The following is a 25,178-nucleotide window of genomic DNA, read 5'->3' on the forward strand; positions in this document are numbered from 1 at the left end:
AGTTTGAACCGATTTTAAATCTTCATTTGATTTCAGCATGCACTGGAAACAAGGTGGACTTTGTGCACAGCTCTTGTTTTTAAAAGTCACTCAGCCATGATTCAATATGCAAGCTGCATTTTTCAAAATAAAATTTTTGTAAATAGTGTATTAGTTTTCTTCCTCTTCAGTTATTGACTACATTGAATCATTCACTCTCATACAATTTGCCTATAAAACACAAAATGACTACGTTAAAGTTTGTTGATGTAAAATGACACAAAGCCAACTGACTTATCAAATGCATTTCCTTAGTAAATTTGAACAGTAACATTTTTAGTACCCAATGTGGTTTGATGCTTGCCACAAAGCAATAGTAAATTTCCTTTCTACTCTCTTTAATTGTCCAACAAGTTTGCCCTAATTAATCCATATGGGTTTCATTGAAGTGCTCACAAGCAAACATCTGTACACTGGGTGCACATTATAAAAGAAGCATGAGCATCTACACACTGAACACACACATCCCTAAGTGTCGTGGTAGCCAAAATAAACAAGCTTTTCTGCTAGTGGTGCTTCTAGCCGTTGTGCCGCTATTCTTGATAAATGGTTTCACTCCTATCCCCTGTGTGTCTTTGAAGACCAGGCTTGTATGAAATGCAAAACTGGCCAGCTCTTCTCAACTCACCGCATCATGCTTATTGCTAAGCCTTGCTACCAAGGGCCCATGTTGTGCACGTGAGTGTGTGCATGTGTAGCATTGGTGTGTTTTTGTAAGAGATGGATGTGACCATGTGTTGAAGTTCATTTATTTCTCCCTAACCCTTTGTTGTATGTTGTGGAAGTGTTTGTCCACAAAAATGTCTGCGTGTTTGTGTCAGTACATGCACATGTATGTGCACGTATGCCATCAAGGACTTAGCTGGTATTTAATTCTCTAATTCAGTGCCAAGTTGATTAAAACAAACTGCAGCAGCTTCTTGTATTTCTTCACACTTCTTCTTACAAGACCCATTTTTTTCTGTCCTTGTTTGTTTGGGTGCTCCCACAGGTATTTTTCAGAAATGAGATTTGATTATGGCAATTTATTACCGCCAAGCTGATACTTTGTGTAGAGCAATGGCAGGCTCGCTTCTGAAGGATGGGATTGAAATGTGTGCACACAGACGCAGATACACACATGCAGAAAACTGTTCGCTCATAACAAGGTGCCAGAGTGCAGTGTGTTCATAATAGTGTTTGAAATGGTGATGCATGAGCCTGTTAACCAGCTGGCTCCTGATAAAAAGCTTGGCCATGTTACTGAAAACACACATATGCAAACACACACACATCCACAGGGGCATCTTGAGGCAAAATGCATAGCTTTGTTCTGATCTAATATCATTTACCTCTTTTTCTACTAAATTTCTACCGTTTATTTTTTGTTGACCGTTCGTCCTTTATGTTATTACCTCAAGAGTTTATTTCAATATAGATTTGATTTTTAATTACTAAACAAGGTATCATTGCGTTATTAATTATCAGTCTATTTATCACATAATAAACTATGCTGTGTGTTTTAATGTCACAAAACACATTCAGTAAATATACGTATATCTTTACTGTACTATTAATTATGACCCACGAAGAAAAAACATCCATATCTATAAAATCATTAAAGTGGACGGGTCAGGAGAAACACAAGTGTTGGACATATGCACTAACACAGATGTACTGGTATGTTTCCATTAATCTCTGTGTGCACCCACACATTCATAGCCACCCACATATGAACACGTGCTCCCTCATAAACGACTGTGGTGACTGCATTGCCCCCAGGCATCCATTTAGGGACAGATTGCCTGTCATAGAATACGTATGGCATATTCAAATAAGCCCTGCACACACTCACGCTGCATATCATAGTTTAACTGGCCTTAAAGCTTCACACTGCTTTCGCGGCTATCAAACCTCTTTTGGCATGAAATTGATTTTTACTGCTGTTTGATGATTAAATATAAATAAGAGAAGCACAGAGAGTTCAGAAATAATACGAGTTAATTTTTGAATTAATTGCCCATACTAATAAAAAGAAAATTTTCTTTAACATAAAATAGTTTCTATTCTTACCCTTTAGAACAGGATGAGGTTATGAAGTGTTTGGGAGGTGAAGCTAATGCATGTTTTAGTGTTGGTATTGAAATAACTCTATTTTTAAATGTCATTATTGTACCTCCTTTTCCCTTTTTTCTATTCTTTTCTTGTACAAGCGTTAAAATTATTTATTTATTTATTGCTCGGTAAAATTAAGTGTTTTGGCCTGAGGTGAGTGATCCATCATGAGCAGAGGGCCTGGCCCTAATGATGGCAGCTTTATTCACTCACCCACCATTTCTCTTGCTCTCTGAATCACACACACACACACACGCACACACACACACACGCCTGCACAAAGAGAGGCCCTCTTCAATAATCGGTAAATGAACAAAAACAGAAGCTTGTATTTTTATTCTTTCTGAAGCTCACTTCTTCTCATATCCAGGTCTGTCATGTGAGAGCTGTGAGTTTGGATACTGGAACCTTTCCCACCCAGATGGCTGCATCCCATGTGACTGTGACCCCTTGGGTTCCCTCAGTTCATTTTGTGAGCCCAGTGGGGGGCAGTGCGAGTGTAAGCCTGGGGTGGGAGGCCAACGATGTGATTCATGCGGCAGAGGCCTGCATGGCTTAAGACTGGAGGGATCCTGTGCCCCCTGCAACTGCTCACGTGACGGGACGGTGCCTGGGAGGAACTGTGATCCGTACACGGGCCAGTGTGTGTGTAAGGTATGTGCAGATGGATCACAGTACATTAGAATAAATATGAAAATATATATATATTGTTTCAAGTTCAAAATGTCAAGACTTATTATAATAGATCTGATCCATCCAGAGGCATGTGTCTCAAATGTTTATTCCTTACTCCTATTGAAAGTTACAAGGAATAGCATTTCATTTTGCTGATGAAAATGCAAAATTTACTTTCTCAGAGAATTGGAAAATTAAAAGTTAATAAAAAAGGATTATGTCAGCTGACTCAAAAGCATGCAGTACAGTATGACATGAAAAGTCATCAGCCTCTGGTTCTTCTGATATGAACATTCAACATTGGTGCTTCTGGCACATGAAGCTGGTGCAACAGTAGAATATTAGCATCTCCATAAAGCTTAACAGCAGGGGAGCATGAAATGCTGTAATATTTCTCTGCAAAAGGCTTTACTTAACCTCCATGGACCAACCTCAGCAGAAGACAAGACTCCTCAAATCGTCACTGTTGCAAACTTCACACTGAACCTTAGACGGCTTGGATTCCATGTCTCTTTGCTCTTCCTCAGGTCTGTGGGACACTGGTTTAAAAATTCAATAAAAAAATTAACTATGAACCACTAAACAACAGTCCGGTGCTTATCACAACAAAATGTCCTGAATGTGGCAGCTCTTGAAGCACTAGTTTCTACCACAGCCAGCACCTTGTGAATCTCCCTTAAACTCTTAAGTGAGATTTGCTTTGGAATCTTTCAGGGCTGTACTTAAATCTGCTGCTTTTCCAATGTTTTGCAGCACAGTTTTTTCCTTCCACTCAGTGTTCACTTGATGTCCTTGGTAAGAGCATTATGTAAACCTCATTCTGGAGGTAAGACAAGTGTCAAGTCAGCAGGCTTCTTCATCATTGTGTAACATTATAACATACTTTTTGTGTATTTAAAATCCCTGTTGTGTTTTGATCTTGTGGTCAAGTTTTTGGAGAAACAGAATCTTTGGGTTCCATCAGCTATAAAATTGAAAATTTTCAAAAAAATACTGAAATATATCAGTCTGTGTAATGAATCTCTGTAATGTATGAGTTTCTCATTTCTAATTGAATTACAAAAAAAAAAACTTTGAGGATATTCTAACCTGATGAGGTGCACCTATCTTTTTTATATACCTGTATTCCTATTGCACACTTTTATGTGACACACTGACAGCCTTAAATAATGTATTGCACAAAAAACATGATTCTACTTTCCTTGAAAGGATAATCTTCACGTCCGAATGGCACTTGCTTGGGAACAAATAGTTTTATCCGTTTTCAAAGAGAATATCTTTATTTCGAATGACTTCTTGGGATTAGATTCTAATCATTCATACTACATGAAAAGCTTCATATGTAAGATTCATTGTTTATGATTTATAAAGAAATCAAGGACAAGGATTTTTATACATAACTCTGGCCAAATGTAAGTTTAAAACTGTGACAACAAATTTGAAGCAATAAATCAGAGTAAAGGGAAGGTAATACACCAAAATGCATTACATTTTCACATTTATGACCAGTATTATTTGATCTTTGTGTCATCTTTTTTTGCTTTTTTAGGAACATGTAGAGGGCCATCATTGTGATTCATGCCGTCATGGTTACCACACCCTGGAGCAGCGCAACAGCCTGGGCTGCCTGCCGTGTGTGTGTGACAGTAGTGGAACTGTGCCAGAGGGTGTGTGTGATATGAGGACCGGACAATGCCCCTGCAAGGAAGGAGTGGAGGGTGCCCACTGCACCAGCTGCGTTCAAAACTACTATAACAGAAGTTTAGACCTTGAGAGTAAGAAAATGATTCTGTCCAACCTTTATCATTTAAAATGTTTTAGTAGTTTTTTACCATGGAGGTTTCTGGTTGCTATGTAAGTCTTTACCAGTCAAATAACACGGCTTGTTTTTATTTTTGTCAGAAGGTTTGTCTCAGGGCTGTGTGCCATGTATCTGTGACCCCAGGGGAACAGTGACAGGGTCAACCTGTGACAGCGCCACGGGGCAATGTGTTTGTATCCCATCACGACATGGAAAGAACTGCAGTAGCTGCCGACCTGGTAAGTTAAAATAACTGACTGACAGATGATAAATGAGTTCACAAAAAGAAAAAAATACATAACTCCTAACAGGTTAAGGTTTTGTTATGAAAGAGTTAAAGTTCTGTGTCAGAAATGTTCCAGGTGTTGGGATTCTGTTTGATGTGTGTGTGAATATAGACATTTTTGTGCATTTTTTGTTTTGTCTTTTGAATTTCAGGGTTTTTTTTTGTTTGTTTTGTAAGATTTTTATGAGTACAGCTGTACCTACTTTTGTCCTTTTGATTGGTTTTGTGTGATAAAAGCAGCAAAACATTTGTGATGGTGGACGTTTTGAGACTATTTTTAAAGATGTTCACATTGAATGCAGTCAGTGTTGTATTTTTACATTTTGATTATGTTTTCTCATAATGTGTTCACTTTCATATGTTTGAACAGTAATATTTAAATAGTTCTGTTGTTGCAGTGCAAGCTTATGGTCCACATTTAATAGGTAATACTTGCCTAAGTGGCTAACAGAATATTTAATGTATTTATCAGCTCACAGGCATTGAGAAAAATTATCTCTATTGATTTATGCTTTGAAATGTGGAGTGCCTAATGTAACCTCAGACACTTTTATTGGTTCGGTGTTAAATTTTATTACAGATAAATGGCAAACAACACATTTTATTAACTATGACTGAAAGCATAAATGGTTGCTTCAAACTGTATTAAGCTGCATTCAAAATCATTTACCCTTGTATTATTGTAAGACTTGTTGTGTTGCATATATAAACGTTATATATACAGTATATATATATAATTTGCTATCATTCATCAAAATACTGCACTGCATGTTTGATTGCAAACATGCAGTGCATCAATTAATTTTTTTTTTTCATTTATTTCTGTCCAGGCTTCTACCTCACTCCAGATTACAGTGTGTGTTTGGAGTGTGACTGCCATCCTATGGGAGCAATGCAGCTCAGTTGTGAGAGCCAGAATGGACAGTGTGTCTGTGCTCATCGCTCAGTGGGAGGAAGACGCTGTGACCAATGTCGTGAGATGTTCTTTGGATTTAACCCTGGTCTGGGAAGGTAGGTTTAACACAAACCCTCTCACACGTTAATAAACAAAGAGAAATGTTAATTGTATATCTATTAAGGTTTTCATCTTCACTGGTGGCCTTTATTCAGTAGTAGTTGAATGAAGATTACTTTATTATGGTGAACCTGCTCTACCACTGAGCTACCTGATGCCTCATCAGTTGTGTATCTTAGAAAGTTTTTTCCCCCAATTATTTTTTTCTCCATTAAAGAAACTCATGGATTTCTGTAGCTTTCATAGAGTGCCTCCAGGTGCAATCCCTATATGGAGAGTTTGTAGAAAGGTGAGCAGACAGATGACTTACATGAGTTAAGAACTGCTTTGACCTTTGCTGCTCATGTTGCTACCTGCAGGCCATCTCACATGCTCACACAGCTTAAAACACTCATCCACAAATAACTGTTCACTTTAGACACAGTATTAAACTCGTCCATACACACACACTCTACAAGGTGTCATAGTAGATGGATTGACCACAAACTGTTTGACCAGTTGTCCACTCTGTGTGTGTACATTGGTATATTGATGCGTATTTTAGCTGACCTTGTCTGATAGCTTTAGTTTCTGGTGTGGCTTAATTAGAGGTGACATCAGGCTGTGGCTGAGATCTCTCAGCTGTGAAGAAGGATGGAGATGGTTTAGAATAAGACATGCATCAGATTTAATTGGCGATTTTTTTAAACCTGGAAAACCATTTTGTCTACTACTAAAGAAAGCTAATTTAATTAAACATTTCACCACTTCAGCTTTGCACATTATTGTGCACAACTTTTTGCTAACCCCTGTAATTTTGAGTGTTTGTACTTTTGCAAGACAGTTTGTTTGATATTTTGTATAAAGAACAAGATTATAAGATGTTTAAAAGAATTATAACATGTTATTCTTCCTAGAATAATGACCAAAGTCATTCTTTGCCAAAACAGATTTTTTTTCTTTTATCTCATCTTTTGGCAATAAAGAGGTAGTGATGTTTTTGCAAAAATCACTTTTGGCAAAAAAAATGACTTAGGCCATTACTACTACTAGGAAGGTGACAATATTCAATTTATTCTATGTATACCCTAAATTTCATGCTGAAATGTGATTTAATGTGCATTAATGGTTCTCCCTAATGGCATGAAAAAACATAAAAACACAAACACTCCACTTTTAGGCTCATTGATAAAAGGAAGACTGGGTGCAATGTTGGTGTTTCTCCTTGGAAAAGGGAGTGAAGGTCGAGTCACTGTGGCACTTTCTGTATCAGCGTGTGTATCCGTGTTGGTGCACCAGTTGGCAGGACAAATTTGCGCCTCTTTACGAGGCTGTGGCTTTTCACACAGCAATAAAGAAGGTGCATTGGTGTGTGGGGGGTGTGTGTGCGTGCGGGCGTGTGTGTGCGTGTGAGAGAGAGAGAGATGCATATAATATGTGAGTACAGTATGCAGCGAATAAAAACACACATCAATAATGTTTGTGTGTAGGTGACAGTAGCATGGTTTATACCGATTCAGTTTGCCAGACTGGTGTGCTAAATGTTCTCCAACACACATACTGCACCATGTGTTGTGTGTGTGTTTGTAAAGGTGTAAGGTGGGTGGCCGTATGCTCACCCACTGCCCTGGCCCTGCGGGGGTAACACCAAACCAGTGACCTAGACACAGACACCGTCAGACAAATACACGCAGTCACACAAATGGACACACACTTTGGCGACTCTGATGGGGTATGAAGTTAATATCACAGCTATGGGGTGGGATAGATGGTGGTTAGGGTTTCCCTCACAGTGTTAAGGAGATGACCCGGCACTTCTCACTCTCAAGCACACACACAGTCATCTTTAAACATTTGCACATTCTTGAAGACACATTTAATAATGTATTTACTTTTCGTTTTTGGTTCCAGCAGGCTTCCACACTACTCTCACAGCATCTATAGAGGGGCTGTTTCAGAACCCCGCAGTAACTAATCTTGAGTCCTATAAACATCACACAATGTTTAGATTCATAAGTCAAAATTGTAATTCAGTTTAGGCTACTTATTTAACACCAGAAGTAAAGTATCTTAAAAGAAAAGATACTTTAAAGACCCAGACTGAGAGACCATTTAGAGGTTCAGAAAACCTTTGCAGGTGTTTTGAGTTTATTAGCTGATTAGGATTTAACTTGAAACTCAAGTTAAATCCATGAGTTTCCTGGATTTAACTTTTTCCCAGTATTCTAATATTCTGAGACACTATCTTTCGGCTTTTCATTATCTTCAAGCCATAATTGTCAACATTGTTATAAATACAGCAAGCTGTTCCTTTCCACTGGTGACACTGGTGACAGTGGAAAGGAACAGCACAACAGTTATGTGCTGTTCATATAATTGTGAACACACTTGATTGATTTGGAGGTTGTAAAAATCTTTTGCACAATTCCCATTCTATTGTTGTGCATGAGCAGGTTGTTTGGATGTGTGGAAAAGCTGCACTTTTTCTATGGATTTGGATGCGGAGTGTTTTGGGAGAAAAAAAGTTTTGTGTAAGCAATGTGATGTGTCAAAGACAACTTAGATGGTTTTAAGTTTTTGTTCATTAAGATACCTTCCTTAACCTCATAAAAGTTTGAGAAGAGTTCACTGTTATTCTCAACAGAACACCATATGAGCCATTAAAGTTCACTAATTCCCTATTGCATAGGAGATATTTCCTCATACTACTGCTTCCCATTTTTTTGTCATAAATAGATGCCAGCCTTGTGCATGTGATCCAGAGGGCAGTGTCAATAGTTCATGTGATCCAGACACAGGAATGTGTGTGTGTAAACTGCTGGTAACCGGAGACAAGTGTGATTCTTGCCAGCCTGGAGCAAGTCATTTTGATCCTGAGAACCCTTTTGGATGCAGCAAATGTGGGTACCATCAGTCTTTAGTTTGATTAATACAGTTCACCAGTTTTTTGAATTAATAAAATGATTCAAACCCTGTTTGTTTCTCCTAATTTTCCTTCTAATTTTGGTTTTGTTTCTTTGTACAGCTCCTTCACAGCAGCCTTCACCAATTGGCTCAGTTCTTAGTTACTCATCAATCCGTCTTTCCTGGCATCCACCTGATTCCCCAAATTCACATAGGCTCAACTACACCCTCATGAGGGATGGACAGTCAGTTCATAACATCCAGAGACATTTTCCTTTCAGTATGTACCAACACAGCTTTTCAAAGGTTTAATTTTCCCAAATTTTATTTGCATGGCATAAATACTGCTGTATTGTGTATTCTGACTTAATTTAATTTTCTTTTGTCAAGGCCTTGAATCCTTTGTGGACGTTGGTTTGTTTCCCTTTACCAACTACTCCTATTGGCTCATCACAGCTAATGTAGCTGGTGAGACAATAAGTGCTTCAGCCTCGTACCAGACTTTAGGAGCTCCACCTTCTGGAGAGGAGCTTCATTTAAACCTCCTTGGACGACCAGGCCCAACCAGTGCAAGCTTTAACTGGAGCATACCAAGAAATGATACAGGCCCAGTCGAAAGGTAATGACTGAGTATTTATAGAAAGAGCACTTTGACTTTACAGCTTTTCTTGTTGCAGCCTGTGCAATGTTTTGGACTTCAAGTTCAAATGACATTTGAAAGATTAGGATAGATTTTGAAGTTTTGTAGTGAACATAGGTGGGGAGTATCTAGTAGGCAAAAGGAAATGAGGCAAATGAGACTGGAAAAATATTGACAAAAAAATTTGCTCATATTGTAAAGTTACTGTCTACATGTTTACTTGGTGTCTGTGCAACTAAAATATTCTGCATATATTCTTAGCTGCCCATTTGCCCACCATTGCACTTAAATTAAACAGAATACCACCATATAATAATACAACTAAAAGCAAAACTTGATTATATCTTCTTTATTTGTGTCTTTTAGGTTTGTGGTATCATCAGTGGAGTTATCTGATAAAGCAGAGCCGGTTATTCACTACATAGGTTTATCTACAGAGGCCGTGGCAAGCGGTTTGAAGGCCTTCACACAGTACTCTGTAACACTGGAGGTAGGTATGCCCAGGTGCCATGTGCAATATTTTTACTTATTTAAATTTGGCCATAACTTGGCCGTTGTTTCTCCTAAGATTAAAATAAAGTTTTGTTCTAATCTCCAGGCCTGCTCTTCTGGGGGCTGCACCTCTAGCCCTCCACTGTATTTTCTGACAGCTGCTGCACCACCACAAAACCAGTCTGCTCCCAACATCACTGCTACAGGACCTCATACACTGCATGCTTCTTGGGAGCCTCCGAGTCAGCCCAATGGTATACTGCCATGTGCATACACTCCGTCTCTCTGTGCTTACGTTGCATTGAGTTCCTTTATTTTTTTCTACATAATACAGAACAACCCCAAACATTCTCTGTCAATGTGAACAACTGTAAAAAAAAAACCTACATATAAACGTGTAATTTCAGGAAACACAACAGTAGGGATGTTTGCATTCTTCGTTCACACTGAATAGGAACAACATAACAGTGCACACAAACACATAAACTCCTACACACTCTCAACATACACACTGAACTGAGAGTGTCTTTGGTAAATCCAGAGAGCTTTGTAGTAGCTCTAAGGCTCAGTGTCAAACAAAGCTGTAAAACCTGAGTTTCTCCCTGTTTTCATCTCTTGTCTTTTTGCTCTTATTGATCATTTCCCTCCCAACTGTGCCCTGAACTCACATTAGTTGTTGTTTTTCTTGTTGCACCTTTATCTATTATTGGTTTAAAAACAAGTCGTCTCTCTTTTATTTCTCTGAGCCAAATTCAGTACTATTGTCTTTGCCAACCTTGAAATTTTACTGGTTAAGATGGTGTGGATAGAGAAGAATAAAAGTAGCCTTTTTATTTTTTATCATCCAAGAATCTTAAGTATCTTCAAAAACTAGTGGATGGTGGTGGACAGGAAGGATCTCTGGTTAGCAGTCAGTTTTGTAATGAAGTATCCTCTGACTGAAGATTGTTGCTGTGTGACTGTCTTGTGACTGTCCAGGCAGCACAGAAACTAATTAACTAAATCTTAATTTTTGGAAGCATAACGTCATTATTACTCATGTTTCATATACTGATTTGATTTTCCTTTTTTCCTGGCACAGGTATCATCACCAAGTATGAGCTCTTTCTCCGTGGACCACTGGAGTCAAAGAATGTATCAGCATTTACCTCCGAGACAAGAGTTTTCTCCAGCTCTGGTTGGCTGGATCCAAGCGTCCTCCCAGAACAAAATTCAACCAAAAAGACTACATTGTCCCCTCCTGAAAGTAGTACCATTATAGAGGATATGCAGGCATTTTCAGCCTATCAACTAAGAGTTGTAAGCGTCAACAGTGCTGGAAATGTCACATCAGAATGGACCACAGCACACACCTTGGAGGGAGGTTTGTATCCACTGCTGTAACTTTCTAATATTGAAGATCAATGGGCTCGCTTTCCCTGTGTAGACATAACAGAGCAATATGTAAAATAGACATGAAACATAATGATTGATTTCCATGTAGTATACAAAATGGGTGGAAGGCAAATACATTTACAGTCTTTTTTTCATTTGTTATTTAGAAACCATGTTTAATAAATGGTTTTAAAAACATCCTCATTACAACTGCTAAGTTTCTTTACCTCAGCAGGTAAATCTACCAGCTAACTGTTAGCTCAGTACTGATCTGAGTTATATTTTGGCATCAAGTTTGACCTTGTGATGATAGATGACTATGTATAGACTCTACAAGTTGGAAATATGTCCAAGCAGAAGTTTCTCTCTTGACAGAAGAAGGTCATGAACACTTGCTGATTTGTGAGAAAGCACAGTGTGAGAAAATATTCCTGGAGAAGAAATAAATTCTCCAATGTGAGCCTCTTCTTTACACCACCTTAATGTAACAACTCAGAAAGAAGCCAGACCACGAGAAATTTCTGCTAGATATGCATCAGTAGGTGTAAACTATGGAGAAGTCATCTGCTTACAAAATTAAATAAAGTAATAGTTAAGAAATTCAACAAAAAGACAAAAAAAGGAAACAAGGGTAACTGTCAGATTGATTGAAAAAAATGGAAAGGGAAATAAAAAGTGCATATGGGGGAGGGGGAACTCATTAAGGTATTTGAATTTCAAAGAGATGATATGGCTCATTAAGACTAAATGATTGCCTCCAACATCACTCTCAGCTGTGTGTCTGGATAACAAGCATGTGATAACACGATTTTAGATGTGAAATGTGTGCCAGGGTTTTAGCACATACATATGCAGGGTGGATGGCAGAGATATGACAGTGGTTATGTTGACCATAAATCACATTTCATAGCATATTTCACAGTTTGATGCCATCAATGGTGAAATAAAGAATTTCCCTCTTTAATCTGTCGTGTAATTGTGGTTATCACAACCATAGAATTGCACAACACTCAAAACCACTGAGTTCACATAAGAATGATTTGTCCATGTTATCTTTGCTAGAAATTTCTCATGTTGTATATATAATGAAATTACTGAATTTTCAGTAAATAAAAAAAAAAGATAATGTAATGTCCTATTTAAACTATAAAATACTGACAGAACATAACATACAGCTCTATAAAAAATTGCGAACCTCCTGGTTATTCCCCCAAATATTGATTTCTGAATTATTCCTGAGTTAAAACATTAGTATTGTTGTTTCTAAATGAATATGAACTTGTTTTCTTTGCAGTATTTGAGGTCGTTATTTTGACCATTTCTCTTTTTCTGCAAATAAATACTAAATTTTTGCTTGGATTTTCGGAGTCATATTGTCAGTAATTCATAGAATGTTAATTTTACTCAAACATATAATTATAAAACGTAAAATCAGAGTAACTGATACTTTTAAGTGATCTCTTAATTTTTTCCAGAGCTGTATACTTCATAGCTAGAGAATATGAGATGTTTGGTCTCTGTGTTTTTCTTCTGCCATTTTCTTCCCTTGTTGTACTGCTACTTTGCTGCAACTTATGGTTGAAATGTTATTGTGTCCATTTTCAGCCCCTGAGTTTGTTGCTCCTCCAGATGTGTCTGCACTGTCATCCTCCACCCTCAACGTAACGTGGAACACTACTGAGGGCTACGGCATCATTGCGAGGGGACAAGTCACAGAGTACAGAGTCAACTTAGTAACTGAGCAAACCACCAACCCCTATGCTCCTCCAGTCATAAGTCAGGTGAGCTCTTCAATGAAAAATATTAGATATGATGGTTAAAACATGTCTTTTTTAGTCCAAATGTAAAAAAAAAAAAAAAAAAAATTATTTTTTGAATGGTTATTCTCTTAGCTGTCATTATGTATGATCTTTTGATTCTAAATATTTATCTTGTTTTCAGGTCTTGCGTAGGATGGAAGCATCATCATGGCCTGTTCACATTGTAGAAGGACTGAAGCCATACCACATTTACAACTTCACGGTTGCACTGTGCACAAGAATGGGTTGTGTTACGAGTCTGCCAAGCACGGGGCAGACCTTACCAGCAGGTACAACAAAAAGATGCCTTGACAGAAGCTTAATTATATTTTCTGATGCATACTTAAGGGTTCATTCCTTTCTACACTGACAAAGGAAAAGATGGGCTCCTAAAGGGGGTTATTATGTAAAATAAACTTTTTTGAGCTTTATTTCATGTTATAACGTGGTTCCCTCATTAAAAAAAAACATAACTGGAGTGCTGCTTTGATTCTTTCATTCATGTTTGAGGAATCTCCTGTGGCAGCAATTTTGGTGCCTAAACACTTGTTCTCACAAAGTGCTGCATATTTCCTCAAAACTGCAGTCTCCAGTTGATGCTTCTGCCTCACAGAGCTAACCTCCCCCACTCACCTCCTCCAGACTAGCGGCAGCAGCAATTAGAAAACACCTGGTGGAACTGCGAGTATGCTGAGTTTTTAGTACAAACTATTTTTTAGTCCAATGCTCCTTACAGTTGTTAACGGTATCATGACAAAACTTTGTTGTGATGATGTTTTGAAGGTGTAGCGCTGGAAAGAATAGACAGAGTAAAAGCTCCTCTGTGCTGCCTGGATTTTTGTCCTTTTTTCATCATTAAACCATCATCACTACTCACCCACCTGGGTCCTCCACTTCATCCTCACCACCTACAACCACCTAATCATGACACTCCTCACACTTCAGATTGGACTAAAACAACCAATCTGCCAATCGACTTGCAGCACTTTTAAATTTGATATCGCCTATCACAGAGTTTTATTAGATCAGTATGCCACAGTTGATGTTTTTGGCTGAATCTACAGCTAACTCCGTTTTTAAGCATTCAGTATTGTCAGATATGTTTAGTGAATCCAATATCCAACAGTATGTAATTCTTGTTTGCTGTCACTAGTGAATCACTTAAGGATGTGTTAAAACAGTGGGAGGAACTTTGAAGGCATATAATACCAGAGAAGCTTGCCAACATCATGCAGAATGAGTTTGGCTGAGGTGCAAACAAATTTAAATAGTGCAAACAAAAACACAAATACATAGCAGCTCAAAAAGTTAACATTGATATTGACAAAAGTATTTCATGTTATATAGTAATGATATCATGTAGTGTAACAAAGCTTCTCATCGGCACGCTCAAGCACATTAGGAAGAGCAGTCAGTCATTGCATGCTTGAGTGGTGACAGCATTGGTCATGCTAACCAGAGGGGATATTATGGTGCCAGCAGTAAAAACAATTTACTGTTAATTACAAAGAGAAAAATGTGGCGTAGCACACACTTCCTGCTGGTCATGAATCAGACACACACAGAGTTAGAGAAACACACATACTTTGTCTCTTTGGTTCTTCTCTGTAGATTAATAGCCTGTACAGCATTTAAATGGTTCCAGAATCGACACAGACAGACGTAAGATTGTTTTTAGTGACTTCATTAGATTGTCCATCTATAATCTGCAACAATCCTCCATTTTTTTGTAGTTCACATTTTAATTCTGGCTTTATTTGTCTTATTCACTGATAGCAAATAGCAGTATGAGAACTTGTTCCCACGACACACATTTCCATCTGTTATCTTAGGATTTCTAAGCTTTCTGATTATGCTGTCTTTTAAACAAAGATAACAGTTTCAGGTAAACACACAATGCATGCAAAACTGATGAAAGAAAATACTTGCTCAGAGATTTCAACCTTTCAACACATGTTTAAGAGCTACACTGCAAATATTTCTGTGTTGATCCCTCATGTGTAGAGCAATGAAAGATGTCTTGCTTTGTAATTGGTCGGCTGTTTAAATGCATTTTTAATGGCTACATCTGTTGACACAGTGACAGTGTTTATTTCAAGTGATTTCCAAAGACTTCTCTTGACTGTAATACTGTACAATTCAATATGGCATATTGTACCCAGTTGACTCATTCAATGTATTTTTAACAGCCACATCTGTTGCCACAGTTTTTTTTTCATCTTACGCCAAAGATGTCCCTTGATTCCACTGTAAGAAATGATAATGGCATGCTGTTCGGTAGAGTTTGCTTTCTTATTTGTTACTATGTCTTTTATCATAATAGTCTATATACTATGTGCTTCTTCTCTGGGTGTTTGGGGATTGTTATAGCAGAAGTCATGGTACCTTATACCTTTTTATTTTAGCTCTTAAATTAAAGCCAAATCAGTGTGAAATTAATTTTATTACTTATATGAACAGTACTGGAATATGAAACGTTAAGTTAGTGTCAAAATATAATATTTAGGTTTCTATATACAACTGTAAGTTACTTGAAAATTTTGTAATTTTAGCATCGTGAGATCTCCTGAATCTCACGATGTTCTGGTGAGATTTATCCTCTCATTGAGTTGTGTGTCTGGTAAGACGTACTCGAGCATGCTGCAGATGCACTGATAAATGTCCCTTACATAAGCCTGGACCATTAGAGTCAGTTACCATCTGCTGTAAGTGAGGAGACGACATCTGTGAAACCGCTGGAATTACACCGAAGCACACGACTAAATGTTTGAGCACACATGGTGGCGGACATAATGAGACAAGGAAGGAGATCTCCGTCGATGTGTGTTGATGCATTTGCCATGGTTTCGATGGTGTGTCTCCCTGCAAAGTTATTGATCACATTGTAAAGTAAGTGGCTAATCAGGGACTGATTGTGATGTTTTATGTATCCTACATCCATAACTGCTTGTTCTACAAGACATACACACAGAGAGACATACACACATACACGCTTACGTTGTAACACCACTCAACAGAACAGGAACTTTATTGATTTATGCATAATTGGCCTGAGGCCCTTCCTGAGAAAAGAAATATGCAAGGCAAGGGATCACAATGTCAATAAGTGGTGTACTTATGTGCATGGTGTAGCTGTCTGCTAAGAGCCTGTTAAGACATGGCAGCCACTGCAAAAACAGGAAACACACCAACACGCCTGGACACCCCCTCATGGGAGCCTTTCCATGATTTAACTGGTTCATTACCATGTTGACAACTAAAATCAAGTTTTCAGGTGAACAGTTAGCTTGCTGCAGGTGTTTTAGTTAACTCATAGGAAGACATGTGAGTTTCATCGAAATGTCAGTGCCGTAGTACTGAGGAAAATTTTAGTTGACCAACAAGGAAATATAATAGCATCATAAATGACTATACATATATATGCATACAGTTGAATGAAAACGTTTGGGCACCCATTTTTATTTCTAAATATTTGGGTGTTTGCAACAGCTATTTCAGTTTGATATATCTAATAGCTGATGGACACAGTAATGTTTCAGTATTGAATTGAGGTTTATTGTACTAACAAAAAATGTGCAATATGCATTAAAACAAAATTGGACAGGTGCAAAAATTTGGGTACCCTTATCATTTTATTGATTTGAATACTCCTAACTACTTTTCACTGACTTACGGAAAACAAAATTGGTTTGGTAACTTCATTAGGCTTTGAAATTCATAGCCAGGTGTATCCAATCATGAGAAAAGGTATTTAAGGTGCACAGTTGCAAGTTGTTCTCCAATCTGAATCTCTTCTGAAGAGTGGCATCATGGGCACCTCAAAACAACTCTCAAATGAACTGAAAACAAAGATTGTCCAACATAGTTGTTTAGGGGAAGGATACAAAAAGTTATCTCAGAGATTTAAACTGTCAGTTTCCACTGTGAGCAACATAATAAGGAAATGGAAGACCACAGGGACAGTTTTTGTTATGCCCAGAAGTGGCAGACCAAGAAAATATCAGAGAGGCAGAGAAGAAGAATGGTGGGAACAGTCAAGGACAACCCACAGACCACCTCTAAAGTGAACATATCTCTGCTCTAGTTTGGTAATTTAACTCTCTGCTCTGTCATTTTGTATTTTGTTTCTTATCCTGTGGTGTGTATGATTACTTGAATCAATGAGCACTGAAATGGTCAGCAAAAATATAGCCAAATATTGCATCACCATTTTGTAACACGTTACTAGACGATTGATTTGGAAAACACAAAGATTTGTGATCTTATATGATCAATATCAATCCTTCACTTAATTATATGCCTCCACTTGCACATGTTTATCTTCTGTTGTTGTGATTCCTGTGTTCTTTGACATGGAAAAAAGGTAAGAAAAGGCCAATTACGTTGCCTAAAATTGGACCTTAAACCCTAAGAGGGCCAGCAAATCTGGTACAATGTAAAATAACAGAACTGAGATCCAGGTCAGCAAAGCTAACATTGCTCTGTTTTACTGGTTCATCAACATTCTCACCTTCTCTGCCTAAATTGTTTTGTGTGTGTTAGGGTGTCTGTGGTGAAGTAGTAGAATAGCGCATATTTAATAGTAAAAGTAGACTTTTGCATTCTATTGGACCACTTGTCCAACAAATGTGAGCTTTTTCGTTACATTGCCTCAACTACAGAAAGTGACACTACTGTAAAGAGTGGACAGACTGCTTCCTCTAGTTTAATTTTGTCTGATATATTTTTCATTTGTGTTGCGAAGAAACATGACCTGCATGACTATTGACTTCTTGTGCCTTGATAACAAACGCTTTTGCGTGGTTCTTGAATATGTGAGTTGGTGTGCTTGCTAAGGTTTAATTTGATCAAATCTTCGAGCCACAAGATTGAGGGTTTCACAAAAAATCCAGTAAGTGGCCTGTATTATCTTATTTACAAAAACAGTTGGTTTTAATTCCTTAAAGCTGACCTTCATGTTCTACTTAAACACTAACTTCTTTTTATTAATATTGTGTAGAGTTTTTACCTTTACGAAAAGAAAAACTGCTCTCTACTGTTCTGAGCAAGTTGCCTGTTGCCACATCTATATTGTCTATTGCCATAGCTCCATATCAATGGACTGGTTTGCTATTGGTTTGCAGTAATTTATTGCTGGATGTGCCTATATGAGGTGTCTAAAACGAGCTATCCACTTCCCTTTTAAGTGCTCTATTACCACTCACACCAACCATGGTCCACATCTGTCACACTGAGCTAATTTACTCTCACCACAGGCCATTTAAACAATTACTGAAACGAACACTGAAACAGTGATGGAATGACACTTAATGTACACACATCTATCCCACCCCTATACCAGTCCATGACATGACATGTTTCTCTCTCCATTATTCTACCTCTCCCTATATCAAGTCGGTCTGCAGCTGATTTATTTATGATACACGATAAAATTATGGCCTGTGTACTGCCTGCTATGTTTCAAAGGGACATTTAATTTAACATTTAAAGTGAAGGAGGAAAATTAAATGGATGCTTCATGCATGAAAACATGACTTTTGTCAATGCTGGACTGTGTGTGGGAAATAAAATCCATTTAAATATCATGACTAATTAAAATAGAATGGCAAACATTTTTGGTTAACTACGACTGCAAAGTTTGTCAGAATGTTTTTGAATTTAAATAAAATTTTGCTTAAAAATGCTGTTTCAGGGAGACAAACTCAATCATCTGAACAAAATCCCATTTGATCTCACATTATTTATTTATTTTATTTTTTTAACTTTTTCTTTCCAGTAGCCTTCTTATACAAACATATACACATGTCCACCTTTGTCACATTTCGCATGTTATTAACATCTTTTTACACAGACCATTTTAGACATTTAACCTATAATAAGTATACAGGCTGTCTAATTCTGGCCCTGGCACAAGTCATCTGGGGAAAAAAGCAAACAAATACATTTTGATCTCAAATTATTAATATACAATTTGCATGATTAATCTTTTCTCCCACTTCTTTTTTCAGTGCCTACAGGATTGTCTTCACCTCGATTACATCCTGTAAATGAAACGACCATTCAGATAGACTGGGATCCTCCAGTTCAACTTAATGGACCTAGCCCACTTTACCAGGTAAAATAACTGGTTTACAGTTTAATTAAAAGTTATCAGATGCTTTATTTATTTGGTTATTATAAATGTAAATGAGGTTTTTTTCCCCTCTTTGGTCTACAATAAGATATTGTAAATAATTCCTGCAGAGATTAATGACACACAGATTCTCATTAGACGGTCTTTACCTGTGTTGTTATGTTAGTGCACATATCCAGGGTTTCCAGAGAAAGTCTCAAATAACTTTAATGATCTGTTTATTGTAATGATAGACATTTATTATTTTGAGTGACGCATTTCACATCCGAAGGCAGATGTGCTAGAAATTGTTCTACATGCTTAGTAGAACCACACCATTTAGTGGTCGGATTTTGAGAGATTTTAATCCACTTGAAAATGCACTTATTACAAGGAATTCCTTATTCATACATCTAAACTCTCTATGATCTTTCAGTTATTTTATTACTTGTTTTTTTTTTTAAACTTAAATGTTTCAGATCATCAAAAGTTTTATATCGGAGAAATATAATCTGAGTAAATACAAAGAACAGTTTTCAAATCCTGATTTCATTTAGAAAAAGCTATTCAGACTAACCTGGCATGTGTTGAAAGTCAAGCATCCTCTAAGTCTGAGTGAGAGCTTATTGGCAACAGTTGCCATCAATTGTTTTTCATAACTGACTGTCATTCTCATAAGTCAAATATTTGCCCGCATTTCTTTACAGAGTTGTTTTAATTCAACCTCATTAAATGTTTTTTTGATCTGCTTCAGAAAAAATATAAGCAAACTGATTTGCTACATTTTCTGATAAAGAGCAGAATTTATGGTTCCATCAAGTTGTGCAGGTCTTTTTTTATTATTGATTTAAAGATTTTTATGGCAATAGTGGCCTCTTTTCAGCAGTAGCTGGACTAGAGGAAGAGCAGTAAGACATGCATCCTGGGGCCAGGAGTCAAACCAGGAACAACTGTGTTGAATACTGCAGCCTCGGCAAAAGGTGCAACTGCTCTACCACTGAGCTACTTGACCCCCAAAATGGTTCAGATTATTAAGTAGTAAAACAGACACAGGTCATCACAATATGACATTTCAGTAGGATGTTCTCCATCTGAGGTATCTTTAGTTTTATGCTGGATATAATGGGGCTCATGATTTTGGTTTCATGAGTCTAAACAAAATATTTTCCCAAAAATCTTGGGAATGTTTTGGAGGTTTTTTTTCTGTGTAAAACTTAATATCACACATTTTAGACGAATCACAATCCCTGTTGTGGGCACAATAAAATTACTAACAGTAACTAATATTTAAGTTTACAAAATACATTTTGTACAGTATATTATATTAATACTCTTACTACTATATTTTTCTCTTTTACAGGTGGAGAGAACAGACGTATCACTCTCTGACCCACAAGAACCAGTTATCAGAGGAACTAGATTCCCAGGGAATGGTTATTACCAGTTTCCCAGTAATACTCTTCCCAATAACGCTGACTTTACAGGTAAGGAATTATGTCTAAATTATTTTTGCTACATCTTAAGTGAGATTTATTTTTATACTATCCAGTCTTAAGAGATTTAGAAATCTTTTGGATGTTTTAATTTTTTTCTGACATAGTACAAATCCACACATGCATTGGTTGAACAAAAATAATGTCATTTTTCTGCACTGATTGTCCTCAATTTGTCCTGAGTTGCCCTTTGTGTTTTCTGTCCGATTTTAAGTCTTAATGATAAAAAGAAATTATGGGGAGGTATAGAAATTTTTGAACCTCCTATATTGTTTTAATGTTATTTCTTCATCAAAAACATACCGGGAGTGTTGCTTTGATTCTTTCATGCATGTTTGAATTTCCTGTGGCTGCCACTCGGTGTGCAGAAGCACTCGCTCTCACAGTCCTCCACCTATTTACCCAAAGCTTCTCCTTGGAGCTGCAATTCCCAGCCAAACTTTTGCCCCACACTGCTCCAAAAGACTAGTAGCAGAAGCAGCAATTAGCAAACACCTGGTGGAACTGCAAGTCTGTCGAGCTTATCAAACAAACTACGTCTCAGTCCAACACTGCTTAGTACTGTTAATGGCATTATGAGAAGCTTTGTTGTGATATTGTACTGAAAGCAGCATGTTGGAAAGAGCAGGAGCTTCTTAAAGAGACCAAGGCCAGTTTCAAGATGTCAAATTACGAAGCCCAATTTATTTTCAGTCATTTTTGATATATACAGCTTTTTTATGGCATCTGAAGTTACTTAATTGCAGTATAAAATGGCACTGTGTGCCTTGAAAAATACAAAATATCGGCTCTTTAAAACCATTTTGGTGTTCTTTAGATTGTGAGTACGGTTACATACACATACATGTATTTTTATGTTCAGGTCTTCACACAACAACTTCGGTCATACAGTAACATTCCTTTAGAATGACTTCCCCAGTCAATCTTAAAGGACAATTATCTTTCTGTTTACCAGCATCATTAGAGGGTTGAGCTGCACAGCCAAACATGTTCTGCTTCATCTGAGAACATCAGCCAGTCTGACGCTCATAATTAATGACTGCTGATACTAATCAGTAGGATTTGAGCATGCAAAGCTCTTTGATGCCACTTGAGATTGCTTCCCTCTTTTGTACAAACTAAGTATCACCAGTAATATTTGTCTCTGCAAAAAGAGATGTAAGATACATTTTAATGTTTAAGTTATGTGATAACATTAAAACCATGTTAAATGTCAAAAATTGAAGTTGCATCTTTGGGCAACAAGAGTCTCTGAAACCTAGTGATAATGTCCCTGTTCCATTGCCATTTATTAATTTCTAATCCTCTTAAAGAGAAAGTTGTTATTGATGTCCACATAATCATCCTTAAAACATGTTTTTAATTTTAAAAAAATTAATTCATATCTATATTAATTGTAAACATAATTTGCACTGTCTATAAGTAATTTTAATATTTGTTTTATGCTAAAGAATCCATGCTTAAATTTTGATTTTTATAGGCATATTGTTTTGTCTACTGGGAGTACATTTATTTTCTATTTTAGACACTAAATGACTATTCTGCCGTGTTTTTCCACTTTACCCGATTATCATTCAGTACGCTTGGTATACTCCCAGATCAACAAATTACGTTTTTGATCTCTTCTGTGTCCTTATAGAACTAAGGTAAACAGTTTCTTTGAACACTGCCAACAAACTGATGATGATTTTTGTTATTGAGACATGCTTCTTTGCCCCCTCCAGTCTCCTCCTTCATAAAGGGTAATGGATCAGACAATCACTTTCAGACCGGATCTATTCTGGACCATCAATGTGTCGGCAGTCCTCAAACCGTCGCCCTTTTACAACCGTCAATACTAATAGCATCATCTGCAGACAATTATTCCCATAGAAGCGCACGGAAGAGCGAACAAATCAAAGCCAAATTGGATTATGAATGTAATGCAGTGTAATGCCCCCTTGAGAGTCAATTGATCACAGAGGAGAGACTCGTCAATCGTTGATATCTCGTGGAAACCTTGTAACTCCAGCAATGATAACTATACAACTGTAACTTTTTTTTATAATTACTAAATTGCTGTAGTTTTGTGTCTTTTGCTTTGACCTTTCATTAAGTTATTAATCTTTGCAAGTTAAACTTTTTTTAAAATTAATTTTTCTAATTTAATTACACTTTTTCAAGCCTTGAAGCAATGGCTCCATCAGTAGCATTGGTCCCTTGGAATTTTTTGTGGACTATGAAGTAAAAAAAATCAAAATTTTTCTCTGTCAACATTGTCCCCTGTTCCATGGCTGTTATTCATTTGTTGTTTCTACTAGTTCTTATTGCAGGTAGTTTTATATCCAAAACATGTTAAGGATTCATCCTTGAGCAGGGTCAATATTGTGCATGGTAAATCATATTTAAAGTAAAACAAATTCTACCATTTGAAATTTAATAATATTTACCCTTTCACCTGTTGCTTAATGGTCACTTTGCTAACATTATTTTTGGTCAAATAGGTTATTTTCCATGTGCAATTACTGCGATCGGAGTGCATGTTTCCATAAATTAAACCCCTTCACTTACGTTTGAAAATGTTTCTTAGTGCCTAAAAAGGTACTTGAGGTCAAGATTGGCCACACTGAATCTTACTTTAGATGAAACAGAACAGTATGTAACCATGCTGTGATATGAATAACCTCTGAGTGCCCGTTTCCATAAATGCCTGTTAGTTCATTCATCTTACCTATCTATATTCCTGCTGTATGACTTCCTGCTCTTGGTTGCATTTGAATTAACGACCTTGTGTGTCTCGGTTAGGAGTGACATATGTTGTTCTTTGTAAAATAATGTATTTAAATAGAAATGGATCTCTGTCTTCCTCTTTGTAATTCTTCACATTTTAGGCATGAAGTGGGTTAATTGGAATGGGGAAGATGTCCTGCTTATATTTTTTTGCTAATCCAGATGTATTTCTTCAATCAGCAGTTAATGAAGTTAGATGAAACATTACACAAATACTTTAGAAAAAAAGAAAAAATAAATAAATGCAAGAACAAATAGACTTGGATAATTTCCAGACACCTCTAATACAGCGCACTGTACTGCAGCAAGTGAGCAGGAAAGAGGGAAATGTTAAATGATACAAATTATTTTTCCTTAATTAATATGATTGATTGCTATGCACTGACGTTGAGAGGAGAGGGGGAGAAACGTGTGAAGGGAAAGTTTGCACAGACATCATTAGTTTTTCCCCATTTAAAGATTAATCAGAAGAGGCTGGGCTCTTTAATTCTGTCATTTGTATATTTAATGGGCTGCTGCAGAATCTATGGGTGTAATTAGCTAGCTGCCGCGCTCTCATTAATACGCCAGGCTCTGATTAATGCCAGCAGAGAGCTAACATGACTGGAGTTATTCAGGTTATGTTGTGTAGATGATTACACACAACCTCCGCTGTTTACTAAGACAGAGCGAGGAGAAACAATAGGCATGAAACAATATGAACTAATAAATAAATCTCTAAATTGCAAATTGGTCAATATTTCGACAACTTAATGTAACAAATCACAGTTATGACAAAAAAAACTATGTTCCTCATAGGCCTTCACTAAAGCTGAACTCCATCTTGGATAATCACCAAATTCATAGTTTGGTTTTTTTCCCATTTTTTTCTCTGAAGAGTTTTTGCGGCGCTAGTGGCTCGTAATTTTTGCGACAGTAGGCAGATAGGAAAGAGGGCGAGGAGAAGGGGGAAGACATGCAGCAAAGGTCGCCGGGACCGGGAGTCGAACCCGCGACGTCCGCGTCGAGGACTAAGGCCTCCAAACGTGGGGCGTGCTAGCTGAGTTCTCCTCAACATAAAATTCACTTTTGCACAGTGTGATTTACTGTAATCTTTTATGGTTCTGAGATTGTGTTTTAATTTTATCATTTGGACTGATTTTTTTTTTTTTTTAGCTCTATAAAAACAGCTAATATTTTTTGCAATTGTTAGTTACTTTGGGTGCCAAAACCTGATGGGAGCTGCAGATTTGACACATAAAAGAAGCTACAGAAGCTCTCAAAAGTCTACATACCTTGTTAAATTTTGAGCTTTTTGAGACTTTAAAACTGAGGCAATGATTAATCATTTTATAACCCCTTTTCACCTGCAATGTGACTTATATAATCTACACTTCAATAAAAATACTCAAAACTGACTTGGGAGAAAAAGGTGTATATAAAAATGCCCTGGTTGTGCAGGTGTTTCATTTCAACATTCAGCCCTATTTGTCCTGTGTGTGTTAGTAATATTTCCTCATTCTATCTTGCTAAGCATCTTCAAACCTGTTTAGTTCTAGACTCTTGTTTAGCCAACCCAAAACTTGAATTTATGTTTAGCCATTCTTTTGTTGATTTGGATTCAATTTGAAGCTGAAAAGTGAAATCCCTCTTTATCTTTAACTTAAAAGTAGACACTTGAAGGCCGTCATATCGTATTTACCTTAAAGTTTTAGGTTCAAAAGGGT

The 25,178-nt window shown here is 37.1% G+C and overlaps 1 protein-coding gene across 1 annotated transcript in view; it reads left to right on the forward strand.

Annotated features, from left to right (window-relative positions):
- ush2a (Usher syndrome 2A (autosomal recessive, mild)) overlaps positions 1–25,178 on the forward strand; it is a 191,874-nt gene that overhangs the window by 35,236 nt on the left and 131,460 nt on the right. The window contains 14 exon segments of the mRNA XM_032560862.1: positions 2,504–2,787; positions 4,358–4,583; positions 4,714–4,848; positions 5,726–5,906; positions 8,626–8,789; positions 8,915–9,073; positions 9,184–9,412; positions 9,800–9,923; positions 10,032–10,179; positions 11,007–11,288; positions 12,905–13,080; positions 13,241–13,388; positions 19,107–19,213; positions 20,571–20,694. Coding sequence (XP_032416753.1) covers positions 2,504–2,787; positions 4,358–4,583; positions 4,714–4,848; positions 5,726–5,906; positions 8,626–8,789; positions 8,915–9,073; positions 9,184–9,412; positions 9,800–9,923; positions 10,032–10,179; positions 11,007–11,288; positions 12,905–13,080; positions 13,241–13,388; positions 19,107–19,213; positions 20,571–20,694 — 2,487 coding nt within the window.

This window comes from Xiphophorus hellerii, chromosome 4 (genome assembly GCF_003331165.1).
Source record: "Xiphophorus hellerii strain 12219 chromosome 4, Xiphophorus_hellerii-4.1, whole genome shotgun sequence".
NCBI lineage: Eukaryota > Metazoa > Chordata > Actinopteri > Cyprinodontiformes > Poeciliidae > Xiphophorus > Xiphophorus hellerii.